Source organism: Besnoitia besnoiti (genome assembly GCF_002563875.1).
Source record: "Besnoitia besnoiti strain Bb-Ger1 chromosome Unknown contig00007, whole genome shotgun sequence".
Classification (NCBI taxonomy): Eukaryota; Apicomplexa; class Conoidasida; order Eucoccidiorida; family Sarcocystidae; genus Besnoitia; species Besnoitia besnoiti.
In genome coordinates this window covers 2,715,891-2,729,741 of record NW_021703915.1, presented here as the reverse complement: position 1 = coordinate 2,729,741, position 13,851 = coordinate 2,715,891, and the positions used below count along the sequence as shown (strand labels likewise).

Sequence of the window (13,851 nt, the reverse complement as noted above, 5' to 3'; positions counted from 1 at the left end):
GAATGACACGCATGGAGTGACGCAGCGCCAAAACCGTCTCTGCCCCCCTACAACCCTCGACACTCGCAAAAACGCGCCCGCGCCGTGGCAGATTACTGTCGGCGTGATACGCGCGGTTTTCTACGATTTTGCCAATATTTTTTTGTCTGCGCCAAGATTACGTGTGTGTAACTCCGAACTTGCGAGGTTTTACTGGAACCCGGGAAATCTCTCAAAACAGGCCGCCGCAGAGAGACAGTCTCCCGGTGTCAGTGTGACGGCAACGAATCCTCCGCGTTCGTCGCCACACCGTACAGAGCGGATTCCTCTCTCTTTTAACGGAATTGCATTTGGAGCTAGCTTGTTTCTGCCTCTACTCTCCGTTTCTTGTAGGTTCTAGGCGTCGGGTTAGGTGCATCTCGATGGTCTGAGCCTGAGCCGCCGACTGGCGCCTTCCTTTTAGAGGGCACCCGTCACACTGCTTGTTCACATCGCGCATGACTGTTGTTTCGCGATTTCCTACACATCAGAGGAAACGCGACGTCCCTCGTGGAGTATGGGGGAACATGATGCTCTGGGAGTCTCTCTCGGGAAGTCCCAATTTGGATTCACAGACGGGCGTAACCAGCCCTTTGTGGTTTGTACGTTCTTGACTTCTCAAGTCTGATACCTTGAGTACGCAGTGAGATGACTAGTCACCAGGAAACTGGCATTATCGTGTAAACCACGAAGACACGAGTACACTGAAATTTGTGATACGGGATGGTTAATCTGTTCAACAATCATTTAGTTATGTTTGCAAACAGCATATCGAAATCCAGAACTCTTTTTGTCGTAAGCAGTTCCAGGGGGAGGTGTTGTACTGCAGTCGTAAAGGAAATCGTAATCTGAATCTCATACGGGGAGTCATCTTCAGTATTCTTGTAACGATATTATCTTCTGAGAGGAGCGATGTTTCGTAGGCGCCTGCGGAACTCCGTAATCCAAAAATCCCTCCAAATTGCCTACGCAATGTTCAGTCTGAAAGGGCAGTCGACAGCCTACACGCATCGAGATCTCAGGTCTCTTGCCGCCTGACAAACACGATGACGCGCATTCTGCGTGCGGAACTCACGCAGAATCTCTCACGGGCGAAATGGTGATGCGTGATGCATCAGACCCTGCGCTTCGCAAAGCATAAACCGAAGCTCTGCTGTCTTTCCTCTAGTCCTTTGAGAGAGACTGAAGGCCGTCTCACCAGCGTGTATTTCGCGTCAGGTTCCAGTTGGCGAAAGCAGCTGCGTCTTTGACAGGTGGTTCTGGATCCCAGAAAAGGCAGAATGGATGAAATCTGCCGAGCGAGAGAAGAGGGTACAGTCCAAGTGGGCGGCAGGTACCGCAGACACACGTTTAAAGGGCTAGCCGAAGGATGACTGCAATACCTCAGAAGACTCTAAAACTCTGGATTTCTGTAGAGTGACTTAACACATTGGCTCCCCCCCTTCCCCCACCCCCCACCCCCCCCGGACCGCGAGTTCCACATTCGGATTTCGTGTACGTCGGCCGACCTGGTTCGGGTCGTGTGTGCCTGTATCGCGTGAGCCTCTCTCGCTGCCGCGTGTCATTCCTAGCGTGAAGCGGGTGAACGTTTTGACAAGAAAATTCACACACACTGACAGGCGTCACCAAACAAGTTGAAAAGGACTCTGCATTTCCCTTATATCGAAAATACAGAAAAAGAGGCCGGAGTGGCCCCAGGAAAAGCGAGCCAACGCAGCAGACTCTGGAAAACGACATCAAACGTGGCCGTGCCCTTTAGTCTCCGTCGTCGAGGCTGAGTACACCAGATTTAGGGTAGTCAACGGGCTGGCATGAAAGCGGTTTGAGAGTCGAGTTTTCATCCACTTTCCAAGAAGCTGGTCACAGAGGGCCCCGGCCCTCGCGCTGATCTACGGACAGCCGCTCGCGCCTTCGAAACATCCTCTCTTTTGCAGTAAATCTACCAAGCGAGAAAAAGAAACGTTTTGTGTCTGAGACCACGACACCGCCCAGAGGTGCGCACGCTCCCCATATGCCACAGACTTTACACATATTCCGCCCCTGCCGCTGCCTCTCTCATGCTGCAGCTGGTCCTCCCTCTGTACCACTCGGGTGAGGCCCCACGTGGCGATACTCATCCTGCATCCTGCCAAGCGCTGCAGCGCATGCCTCACGCCTCCTTCCCTTCTCTTCCTTCTCCTATCCCGAGAGGATCGTGTGCAGAAGCGCCTAGAAAGCTGCATGATGTACTCGCGTCTTCCAGCGCAGGCATGCGTCCTTCGCTCTCCGCCCACTCTGCTGCATGACGTTTCACGCAGACAGCTCTCGCAACTCCTCTGCACTTCCCTGGGCATCGGCGCGCTGTGGTTATGAGACTCGCCCTCTCTCTTTCTCTGTCCAGGTTCTTCCCGGCATTGAGAAGCGGCCGCTCTCTGTTTCATCCACGTCCCTTCGTCGAAGTTCGCCGCTTCGTGAGCCACGCTTTTTTCCCCTCCGCCTCGTTGGGGTGTGGCGCGTCGAGCTCGTCTGCGCCCTGAGAAGCCTGAGAGAGACGCGAGATGCGTCTCAATCGCCTCCGCGACATCGCCTCTGCGTCGTCGCTTCTGGGAGTGGAAAGAGCTTCGTCCTCTCCCGGCTTTCCTTCTCTCTCGACCTGCCCCCCACCGACCGCTTCCTGCTGCTCGCCCGCCGCCTGCGGCGCGCTCGCCCTCCTATTCCTAAACCCTAAACCCTTTCTTTTCCTTGGCGGTCTCAGCAGCGAGCTCGCTGAACTCGCCTGCGAGAAGCCGTCGCCCCTGTCCCCGCCCTCGAGCAGGAAAACCCCACCTTGCGACTCTTCTCTCTCGTCGTTTCCGCGTCCTCGTCTGCCTTCCGCGGAGACCGCTCCGTGGCCTCGCGAGGGAACGCCATCGTGAGTCTCCGCGGAGTCCTCCGCTTCGTCCGCGCCAGCTGTTGGAGGCTGTCCTTTGTCTCTTCTTCCCTTCCTCGCATGCCCTCGGTTGCCAGTTGCAGGTTCATCCTGCCTCGCCTCCTGTCCTCTCGTTGCGGAGGCACTGACGCCGCTCCCGCGGTGTCGCCCTCGCCCTCTGGCCCTGGTGCCTTGCTGCAGCCGTCCCGGCTGCCTCTTTTCTTCTTCGTTTCGTTGCGTTTCGAGCTCCCAGTCCTGACTCGCTGCCCCTGTCTCCGTCTCGCTCTGCGGCTCGAGGCCTCTCGCGCTCTCTCCCTTTTTCTTCTCTCCCTTCTCTCGTTCTTCTCTCTCCTCCGCACTTTCATTCTCGGCCGAAAGCGCAGGATCTCCTGCGGCAAACAGCGCGACCAGCGGCGACGCCCAGGCTCCGTGGACAAGCTGCTGCGTCTCCTCCAACGCCTCATCTCCAAGCTGCGTGTCCTCTTCGCTTTCTCTTCCGTCTTCGGTTCGCTCTGCATACGGTCTCGCCGCGCCGCTGCCGTCTCGTGGCGCCAAACCTGACTCGGGGTCCCCAGGCTCGTGCGCGACGCGGCGGTGTGCCTTCTTCTCCAGCCCTGAAGGCGCGGCGTGTACGCTTGCCTCGTAGTGGAAGTCTTCGTCGGCAACTGCTTCGATTGGGCGGATCTTCCGCGATTCGGTGGCCTCGGCCTGAGACGCACGCCCAGTCTCCTTCTGCTGCAACTTTCTCAAAGCGGCCAGGCGCCGCGCGTCCTCTTGACTCGCAGTCAGCGGCTCAGGCTTGACGCGAATGACGTCGAACACTGCCGGAAACGCTCGCTCGTCGGTCACCTTCAACATCCCCCGAGAGGGTAGAGACGAGCAAAAGGAAGGCGAAGAAGCCGAAGAAGCAGAAGAAGCGGAGAGGGAGGACGAGAGGGACGGCGGGCGCGCGGGCGCGGGCGCGGGCGCCGCCGAAGCCGAATTCTGATCGCCCCCATGGCTTTCTCGTGCATCTCCGTCTGTGAGCTGGAGTGAGGTTCCATCGTCTCCGCTCTTCGCTTCCCCGTGGCGTCCTTCTTGCGGCTTCTCGCCTCGATCGTCGTCCGCCGAAGTCGCCTTTCTCAGCTCCTCCTCGCTCTGCGCCCGGTTCGCCTCGGAGATCTCCGCATCCGTGATTTTCCTCTTTTTCCGCCCCCCCAATCCCAGTCCCGCCGCCGCCCACTGAAACGCTTCATCGTCTTCGTCTTTCGCTTCTTCACGCGCGTCTGCGCCTCTCGCTCCGGAGTCAGCTGCGGCGTCGTTGTGGAGCTGCCTGACCTCCTCTTCGTGCACGCGTCCTGTGTCACCTGCTGCCTTCTGCATTGTTCCCTTCCGCTGCGCCACCGCGGGAGAAAGAGCTTTCGCGCACTCGCCCTCCTGTTCGGCTCCTTCGCCATCTATTCGGCAAGACTCGACTTGGAGTTCTCGCCTCTTTTTCGAGATAGCTTCTCCACCGTCATCCGGCTCTGCGCGACTCGTATCTGGCGCCTGCGCAAGCTCCGAGGAAGGCACAGGGCGCTGAGCGGTCGCCTGGCGCCTCTTGGAGGCCTCCAGCTCATCCCGCAGCTCGCATAGCTTCACCTTTTTCTCGTTTAGGAGCAGGCACATGCCTCTGAGGAGGCGCTGCTGCTGGCGTTCGCGTGAGGCCGCAGCAGTTGCGAGTTCAGCGATGCAAGACTCGAGTGCAGAGGAGCTTTTCTGCGCGTTCTCGAAGAGACGAGCTTGCTCCTGTAGCTGAAGCTGCTGAAGCAGAATCGACGCGGTGAAGAGCTTCCGCACTCCCACGGCGACGTTGAGTGGCTGCATACGCAGCGGGGTCGTCAGGTGTACATACAGCTCAGAAGCGCCACTTCCGAGGCGCATCACCAGCGAAAGGACATACGACCACAGTGGGCGGCCCTCTGCCGCGGGTTTCCGCTCGGGACTCGACACAGAAGAGGGCGACTCGAGCGGCGGCGCTGCAGAGTCAATCTTGTTTTTGAAGGCGTCGCCTGAGGCCGCTGCGAGGCCAGGGAGCGACGAGAGAGAGAAGAGCGAGGCAGAGGGCGCAGTCTGCGAAGAGTTTGCCGCGAGCGTGCGTCGCGGGCTCCTGTACAGCGAGGATGCAACACTGGGAGACAGAGTCCACTGCGGACGAAGAGACGCAGATCTCGCCGACGCCTCAGGCGGCTGAGGCTCCTGTTGCTCCCGGTCGTGTTCGCCTCGTGAGGGTCCGTCCGTGTCTGCTGCTCTGTCGCCACGCCTCTCGACAGAGAGATTCGCGGGTTTTTCATCCCTAGCAAAGGGCAAGTCGAGCGCATGCACCACCACCCGCACCCCAGTCGAGCGGTCTCTGGGAGCAGCAAACGGCGCCGCAGCAGCGCTTTCCGAAGAACGCTGAGGCGATGCAGAAGAAGAGGACGCCCGAGCAGCGGAGACGGGAGACGACAGCGAGGAAGCAGGCCTTAGATGAGGTTCTGCAGCAGAGAGAAGAGGCGCCTGAGCCTCACCTGAAGTGGGATTCGCAGGCGAGCCGACCGCCAAAGTATGTGTGAGAGCGTAAAAGAGTCGATTCCAAGTCTCCGCGTTCCAGCGGAGACGCGGATTCAGGTGTCTATACAGCAGGCGACCTTCGTAGAAATCGTGGCCGTCGAACAACAACATACCACAGACGACTCCATTCCCAGTGGGGGATTTGTTTTTCCGTTTTTCGTCGTCAGGATCCCCGCCGGCGTCTGCAGGGGCCTGCGTCCTCTCTTTCGGATCGTTGGGGGCACTCGCTGCTGGTTTCGCCTTCCCAAAGTGTTTCCATCTCGTGCAACAGAAAAAAGAAATGGTCTTTGCAGAAGCGTCGTCTCCTGGTCCATCTGGAGCACGTGGGATGTCAATTTCTTCGGCATGCGCGGGCCGCTGCCTGTCTCGCGGCCAGCCTGCGGACGATACAGACTCATTCGTCGCAGGTTCTTTTCTCCGCGGCGTCGGGCCTCGCGGCGTGTCGCCCGTCTTCCCCGTCAAATCTGGTTCATGCTGTTTTGCCGTCGCTCTGTGCAGGGCAGGAGAAGTGAGAGGAGAAGTAGAGCGCGGCGAAGAAAGGGGCGACGGAAACCCAAGCCGACGGGCGGGCTCCTTCGTTTTGCGATCCTTTTGCTCAGCGAGGACGCCTCTTCCGCGGCCTGACCTTGAAGAACGAGGAGGAGTCTCTCCCGCGCTCTGCTCCCCAATGGGGTCGCGCCATGATGTGCAATGCAACGGGTCGCGACAGCCGCAGAGAGTCGCGTCCACGTGCGAGTAAAACAGAGGAAAAGGCGCAAGAGCAAAAATTCCCGGCGCGGCGGCAGGCGTCCATACACCAGAGCTGTCCTGCAGCCCTTCTCCTGCTATCGGAATAGGCGAGGTGTGCTCCATTAAACAATTTGTTTTGTCGAGATGGAGCACAGTGGAGCCAAAAGAAAGTGGGAGCGAAACCGAGTCATCGCGTGAATGGCGTGTTGGCGAGTCAATCGGGACGCGCGCACTGGATGCGCCATTCATTCGCAGAGAAGCTACGTCCTAAAGAGGGAAAGCATTCCTCGATGAGTCTTTCAGCTCAGGCTATTGTGGATAAGCAAGTACACACGAAGGATCTTCCACCTCGACGTCAGAAATCTTGAGAAGCTATTGGACAACCGACGCGGCGACCCTCGGCATGCATGCGAGCATGCAAATAGCTAGACGCGCCTCAACCGGTTGCGGCCATCGCCAGACTGAGATCGGCAATAGATACCAGCCGGCATGTGCTGTCGACTGTCTTCTCCCCTCTTTGCAAGCGCCAGTTTTTTTCTTAGCGTGTTTCGCTTTTGAGCGTCTCGTCTGTCGTGCGCAGCGAGTGTAGAGTTCTTTTTGCGCGTTTCTCTGCGGCGTCTTATGACGACAGCCGCTCCGCTGGGATCCCAAGCGTGCCCGCCTATGTACGTTTCACCAAGCAGACACGAAGAGCCAGACTCCAAACGCAAAACATGCAACGGATCGCAGGAGGCGAACATGCCGATAATGTATGAGCGCGCCCCAAGCATAGTCGCCTTTCTATGTCTACAGAAGCATGTACATGCGTATATATATATATATATATATATATACGTATGTGTCTATAAATGCATATCGGATTTCATGTATCGATATGTGCATATCGGAGTTCAGGTAGACATACACGTAGAGAGTCAGGCGTGGACATGCCGACCTCGAAGCCAGATATCTCTTGTTCCGTAGTCGTGAGGCCTGGTAGCCAGATGGGGGCACTGCACAGATAGATCATGCCCGGAAACAGAGGCACGCGTAACAGCAGACAAGCAGTTTGCCACTAGATCTACGGGCAAAGCAGCTGTGGTGATAAGCAAGACTGGGTTTTTTCCAATGTCTTGACGACGAAACGGTATTCGATCCTTTGAAGCGGAACCCAGAAGACAAGGAATGCTGTGGCCTTACCGGCTTATAGTGTGTCTGCCCCTTTGCCGATGTTTTCAAGTCAAGGTGGATCGCATATTTGTCTAACAGGTCGGACCAGTCGCTGTTCTTTGGGTGGATAGAAACCAAGACGTCTTATCAAACCGTGACGAGGCAGCGCGTTCCTTAGCCGACGGGTTTTAGGATGTCTTTTCGTTTCAGCACGTCCTGAACCCTGTTGATGTCTTATAAAGGCGATGACGTCTCTCACACCGGCTTCCGGAAGACGGCAGAAGGGCTGGCGGACGGGCTGTTCTCTTCTCCGCAACAAGAATCCATGCATTACGCCCGGCACATAACCGCCGTGGAATAATTCTAAAGTAGTCCTGCACTGGAATCCTACACTTTTGGCTGCCTTAGGAATGTTCGGTCCTGTGTAAGATCTGAGGGATGTACAGGTCCTCAGGGTCTAACCGCAGGCCAGCTGGATCCTTACATTCAAAGATAATTCTATTTGGGTGAAGAGAAGATACCTACTTGTAATCTGATCATAACGATCCGTGCGCCGCCACACTCCAGGCGGACGACAGGCGGCTGCCAGATATTGCCCAGACGTCGTCGGAGAGTGCGTGTGCGCAGAACGAGCGTAACAGCAGGAAGCCGAGGCGTGCCCAGACTCTACACACAGAGCTGACGGCCGGTGGTGAGTGCAGGAAACACTCGCCACGGCAACGGCTGTTGCCTTCGGAATCGAGAAAGGCGTAACTCCCCCTCTCCCTCCATTCCCGCGATCTCCAAGCCCTGGCCTAGTCCGCCGTAAATTCCGTATGACAGTCTAAATTTGGAAACCCTCCAAACTTAGCCGCCTCCTCACGCCGCGGCCAGCGAACGGTGAGGGCGCCGCCAGCTGCGCGAGTGCTAGAATAGCGAGGCGGCCTGAAATGCCTCTCCGTCCAACACTGACAACAGCTAGAGTTTAGCAGTTACTCTAGTAGATTTACTCAGACGAAAAACTCGCCGCCAGCTGCGCGAGTGCTAGAATAGCGAGGCGGCCTGAAATGCCTCTCCGTCCAACACTGACAACAGCTAGAGTTTAGCAGTTACTCTAGTAGATTTACTCAGACGAAAAACTCGCCGGCAGCTGGGCATCCAGTGCGCCAACCGCCATCTCGCATTTGGAGCATCGCGCGGCGTTCATGCATGCGCACGACGTTCGCGAGACCGAAATGCACATTCTAAATTCCACCAACGACCGTTGAGCAGCATCGCGTCCTAAACAGCGTCAGAAACACTTCGCGCATGGCCTCAAACATCTCTAAACCTTAAGGTGCGAGCACGCTTTCCGCTGTCTCGAGAGAGGACATGCATGCATAACGGACTAGCCAGCAGCCTCCCCTAGCATGTCTTCTGCCGTGTGCAGTTTTCTTGCTTTTCTCGATGCATCAGAGTTCTCGGCAGCCCTTACCACTGCGAAGTTCTCTTGTCGTGCACAACGCATGAAGCTCCGTCCAATATCCCTCTGCGCGCCGTCTGAATTTACCGCCGCAGACCCACCTTACTGCATGCCCTCCTGTTCTCGGCGCATACTCTTCCGTCTAGCTTCGGTGACGGTCCATTCCCTCCGGGCAAGCCTTGAGAACGGCGCGGTGACTTCTGCCGGCTTTTCACGATTTCCTTCGTGCCACTATTTGTACGGGAGACACGGTTTTTTCAGATTGTGGCGAGCGCACCGTCGCCGCTTGCCCTCGCGTGCCCGCGTTTGAACACGAACTTAGCAACTCCAGCGGGAGCCAGCCTTCCAGCGGTCGAGGGGTCTTCTTCCCCTCCAGAATCCTCTCTTTTGGGCGGACGCACGGAGCTGCGGAGAACTGCTGCTTCAGCGCGAGCTGTATGCGCTGCGCTGTGTCGGCTGCGCAGCCTCGAAAACCGGCGCGGAGCTCTCCTCTCCCTTGCATCAGGCGCATGCGTCGTTGTGGACCCCGCCTGCAAAGCGCGACCAAGATGGAGGCCGACCTTCAGGACTTTTTCGGCGCGATGGATACGCTTCTCCTCGACTGCGGCGCGGAGGTACGTGGCTGCTTACGCACGGCTGCCCTACGCCGTGACTGCGGAAGCCTGGCCCCCGGCTGCAGCGCGACGCGTGAGAAAACGGGGCTGGACATTTGTTCCTCGCGCCCTGTGCATTTCTGCCGGGAGGGAACACTCGTGTGCCGATTCACGGCGGACGAATGGAAAAGATCTTCGAAAGGAGCGGCTTCTCGAAGAGGCGGGAGCCTTCAGCGCGCGGCGTCTTGGCGTGTGCCGCGCTTTCGGCAATCCTGCGGAAGGCGGCGCGCATCTCACTCTTCAGCTGCATGCAAACGTTCAAGCGAACGCCGCTTGCTAGCGGCAGGTTCCGGAATGATTCGCCTCTCTAACAGACGTTTAGGTTGCAGCCTGACCGCCGCAACGAACTCCGCAGACCGAGACAGACCCCGTGGCACTGGCGCACTCATGCGCGCGCTGTCTCCGTGCAGCCTTGCGCGCTGCAAAGGGAAGTCTCGCCGCGGCCTTGCACCGGCTAGGGGTCGCGTTTCGGAGACTCTTAGTCGCAGCGGCGCCAGACGGCGGCGCGACTGCGTTCATGTCTTTTTCGCTTTGCAGGGAGCTCCTCCCTACGTGACTCTTCGGTCGGTAGTTCTCGCGTGAAAAAAGACAGCTAGTCTAAACCCCAAACCCTAAGACTCGGCGATTCGCTTGTTTCTGTTTGTCCTTTTCTCGCAGTTGACCGCCACGAGGCTCAGTCTGGAGTTCAACATCGGTTCAGCGCTTGCCGCCAAGTAAGCACTCCTCGTAGTCAAACAGCGGTTAAACGCGACGCAAGCGAGCCTTCCAGACGTGCGAGAATGACCTAGCCCAGCTGTCTTTTTAGTTTGCTTCGCCTGCAAGCACACATTACTGCCCCTGCGAGCGCCTGCCATCCCTAAGCCAGAGTGGAAGCCGTTTTCTTGTGCATTCGACGAAGCGCTTCGCCCCTGCGGCCAGCCTTTCGCAGCGAAGGACCGCCGCATTTTCTCTCTCTCGTGTTTGCGTTGCGCGTGATGCAGGCTCCTGCGCCTGTACGTACACGACAAAGTGAAGCGGAATAAACCTGCGGCGGCGGACGCCGGCTCGCGCCTGCTGTTGAGATTCGCCGCTGCACTCGGCGGTCGCGCAGGGGAACACCACGCCGTCTCCCCAGTCGTGATGGATCTTGCTGACAGTGAGCGCCTCTCTCCTCGGCTTCTCGCATGCGAGAATCGAAGCCAAAGTCTGTCGCCTCGCGCGAAAAACACGTCACTGCAGAGAGCATGGGGGAGTGCGGGTGTCGACGAGAAGCGAACGAAGTGGTACTACTGAGCAATGCAGAGAGACACACTGCTTGGCTTGTACTCGGTCTGCCCTGGGTAACGCGTATATAAGTATATATATGAATATACATATATACTTCTATATAATGATACATGCATATAATATGCGTATCGATGTTCACATGGAAGTGCGGGCGGCCAGCACTGCACGCAGGAACAGTTGCCGCGATCCCTCTCGCAAGGTCTCTGCACGCGCGTGCGACGTGAGCACATTGTGTGTATCTATCTGCTTCATATCTATCTATATCCATCAATCTATCGAATCAGTCAATCTACCTATCTCTATCTCCCCATATTAGAATTTTTCGGTTTTTTTGTATGTGCGATGCCTGCGCTCTGGATTGTCTGTGAGGAGAAAAGGGCAGGGACGGCCTGCGTCGCGGTCGCCTCGTGCGTGGCGGGCCTCTGCATGCGCTGGAGGCGGATGAAACGGCATGCGAAGGCGCTCTCCGTCGCAAGATCGCTCAGTTTGCCGTCGCTGCGTCCGCGTGTGTGCAGATCGCGCCGCCTCGGTGAGGGTGCCGCCGGAGCCGTGGTGTCTGTACAGCGTTCTACGCGTGCCCCTCTCCGCGGAAGCCCCTCCGCCTGCAACGAAGCTCGCGCAGTGGCAAGCGGAAGTCCGCGCACTCGTGCCGCGCTTCTCCGCCGCACTATACGTGCCGCCGTTCGCAGCCATTTGCCAGGCAGGCCTCGCCCCGCGCACGCATCGCTGCGCAGGAGGCCCCGCAGCGTCGCCAGCCGCAGCAAAGTCATCCGCGGCGTCTGAATGCAGCCAGAAAGGCGCGCTGTCTGCTTCAGCCGCGCCGGCGGCTGCGCCTGCGACGCGGCAGTCGGCTTGGGCGCCCGCAGCTCCGCAGAACGAGGCGGAGAAGGCGCCTGCAGCAGGCGGCAAAAAGGGCGCTGCCACGCATGCCGCAGGGAGCTTGCTCGCGCGCTTCGGATTCGGCAGAAAGAAAGAAGCTGATCCGCCGAAGCGCGCGCAGGCCGCGCCGGAAGCCGCCGGCGAGAAGGCGAAGATGGCCGCGATGGAGCCCGCTGGCCCCGAGGCGAGCAGTCAGGCGCCGCAGGCGGGGGAACGCAAGCGCCCGCTGGAGGACGCGGGGTCACGGGAGGGGGAAAGCGGCGGCGACGCTCCGCAAGAGAAGGAGAGTGGCGAGGAGTGCGCGAAGAAGCGAGTCAGGCGAGCGTCCGCCTATGCTGACGAAGAGAAAAGGGGAGCAGACGCCGCGACGCGCGAGTTGCCGCAGGCCGGCGGCCGCCTGAGCGCCGGGGAACGTCTCTTCGACGATGGCGAGGGAGAAGAGGAGGAAGCCTTCGATGCGGACATGGATAGCGCCGGCTGCAGAGGCGCTGCGTGCACCGTCGCAGAGGCGCGAGACGGCTGCGAGGACGAAGAAGAACCCCGAGAGGACGGGGAGGAAGGCCGCGGCGCGCGCGGGACAGAGACAGAGAGAGGCCGCGCGCACCGAGGCGCGCACAAGAAGGCGGTGTTGCATCACGCTGCCGAGGAGATGTATGTCGAGGAGAAGAAAATCATCCTCAAAGAAAAGGTGCGACGTCTAGATGATATGTTTCACGGGGTGGGCGGCCGAAGACTCATGGCTGATGACCGATCCTTGCTGCGAAGACCAGTTTCCACGTCTTTTTGACTGCCGCAGAGGGGGGAAGGGGGGACGATGCCTCTTGTGGGATCTCGTCGGCGGAAAAGACGCCGCTGTTCACTTTTTCTCATTTGTGTTTTTTCCGCGCGAGCTGGTGCTGCAGGCAGTTGAAACGCGGACGTATCGCGAAGGTGATTACCTCGTGCTGCAAGATGAGGACGTGGTGAAGGACAAAGAGGTCACTGTCCATACACTGCGTTCCAGCCAAGCCAGCCGCGCGACGAGCGAGAGTTCCTTCGCGTCGAAGCACAGTTCAAGCAGCGAGTCGAGCGGCGCTTCGCTGCGGAAACCCGGCGGAAAGACGAGTCTCGCAGGCGCGCCGAAGAAAAAACAAGGCAGCCTCATGTAAGCAGAAAACGACACCGGCCCTCCCTTGCCACAGGTCGCGATTTTGAACACACTCCTGCGAGAGCCGCGATCCGTAGAGACAGTAGACTGAGCGACCCTCTCGCGCGTCGTTCGTTGCTTGTTCTTTTTTCTTTTTTCGCAGGTCGTTTTTCCAGCGGAAGTAGTCCACCCGCCCGTCACGCACCGAAGCAACCGGAGATTCGTTTTCCGATTTTGCGGCATGGAACCGCGACCGCCCACAGGTTTGGCGCTGGCGTTCTCTGTCGAGCGGGGCACGGTCAATCAAATTTTCGAAAAACCCGTTGTCTCGAGTTCATCCTGACGCGTCCGCGTCGTTTGTCGCCCCGCATTTGTCACGTTTCTTGACTGTTTTCTGACTGGAGGTTGTGCAGCTCGATGGTGGAGCACTAGAGGCCAGTCAGGGTGTATGTACACTGCAGCGAGCGCGAGTGCGCAGTTTCGCTTGCTGGGAGAGGTAACTTTTGGGTTTTACGCAGTTCAGCTTGTGAGCTTTGAGTGGTGTCTCGCGCGTTGTTGTGTCGCTTCGCGGGTTCAGATCTCGCGGCAAACCTCCGAATGATGCGTCCCTCTATCCTGGCAGTCACTCGGGCACGCTCGGGGCCACGCGTTCGCCTCCTTAGAGGACGGAGCTCTTGAGTATTTTGGAAAACCTCCCGCACTCTGCGATAATGCTCGCCCCGCTGCTGCGTATCGCTCCCGCAAGTTTGAGGAATTCTGAGGCTACGCGGCAGAGTTGGGGTTAGGAACCTGTATGTGCCAACCGAAGATCTGTGCCCTCTCGCCCTCAGATATAGAAATCGTGTGCGGAGGACTCAAACCGCCTCCACAGAAATGTGTACCGCAAACCAAGCGGTCGTAGGATTGAGAGGCGCGTGGCTGCTTACCCCCCCTCTGGCGCAAGTCGCTGCAGAGGATTAGTTTCCATCGTACATTAGCTGATGCGTCTCCGGCGAGGTGAAGAGACACGTAAAAAGCTCAGAGATTCGCATGAATTTAAAAGGCTGCGAGCTGTGAGCCTTCTGCAGGGCGAGTGATTTGGGCCTAATCGCCCTTACCTGTTCTATCGCAGGGGTTCTCACGTGTTACCCTG

General features: G+C 58.3%; 2 protein-coding genes across 2 annotated transcripts; one reads left to right on the top strand and one right to left on the bottom strand.

Moving 5' to 3' along the window:
* Positions 1 to 2,434: 2,434 nt before the first annotated feature.
* BESB_073890 (uncharacterized protein) lies at positions 2,435 to 6,328 on the bottom strand (the record flags this gene model as incomplete). Its single annotated transcript, XM_029365762.1, has 1 exon — positions 2,435 to 6,328. One exon carries the CDS (start codon positions 6,326 to 6,328, stop codon positions 2,435 to 2,437), a length of 3,894 nt encoding a protein of 1,297 aa, XP_029218246.1.
* A 2,976-nt stretch (positions 6,329 to 9,304) lies between these two features.
* BESB_073880 (uncharacterized protein) lies at positions 9,305 to 13,381 on the top strand (the record flags this gene model as incomplete). Its single annotated transcript, XM_029365761.1, has 6 exons — positions 9,305 to 9,409; positions 10,106 to 10,161; positions 10,429 to 10,583; positions 11,230 to 12,281; positions 12,496 to 12,737; positions 13,297 to 13,381. 6 exons carry the CDS (start codon positions 9,305 to 9,307, stop codon positions 13,379 to 13,381), a joined length of 1,695 nt encoding a protein of 564 aa, XP_029218245.1.
* Between the last annotated feature and the right edge of the window lie 470 nt (positions 13,382 to 13,851).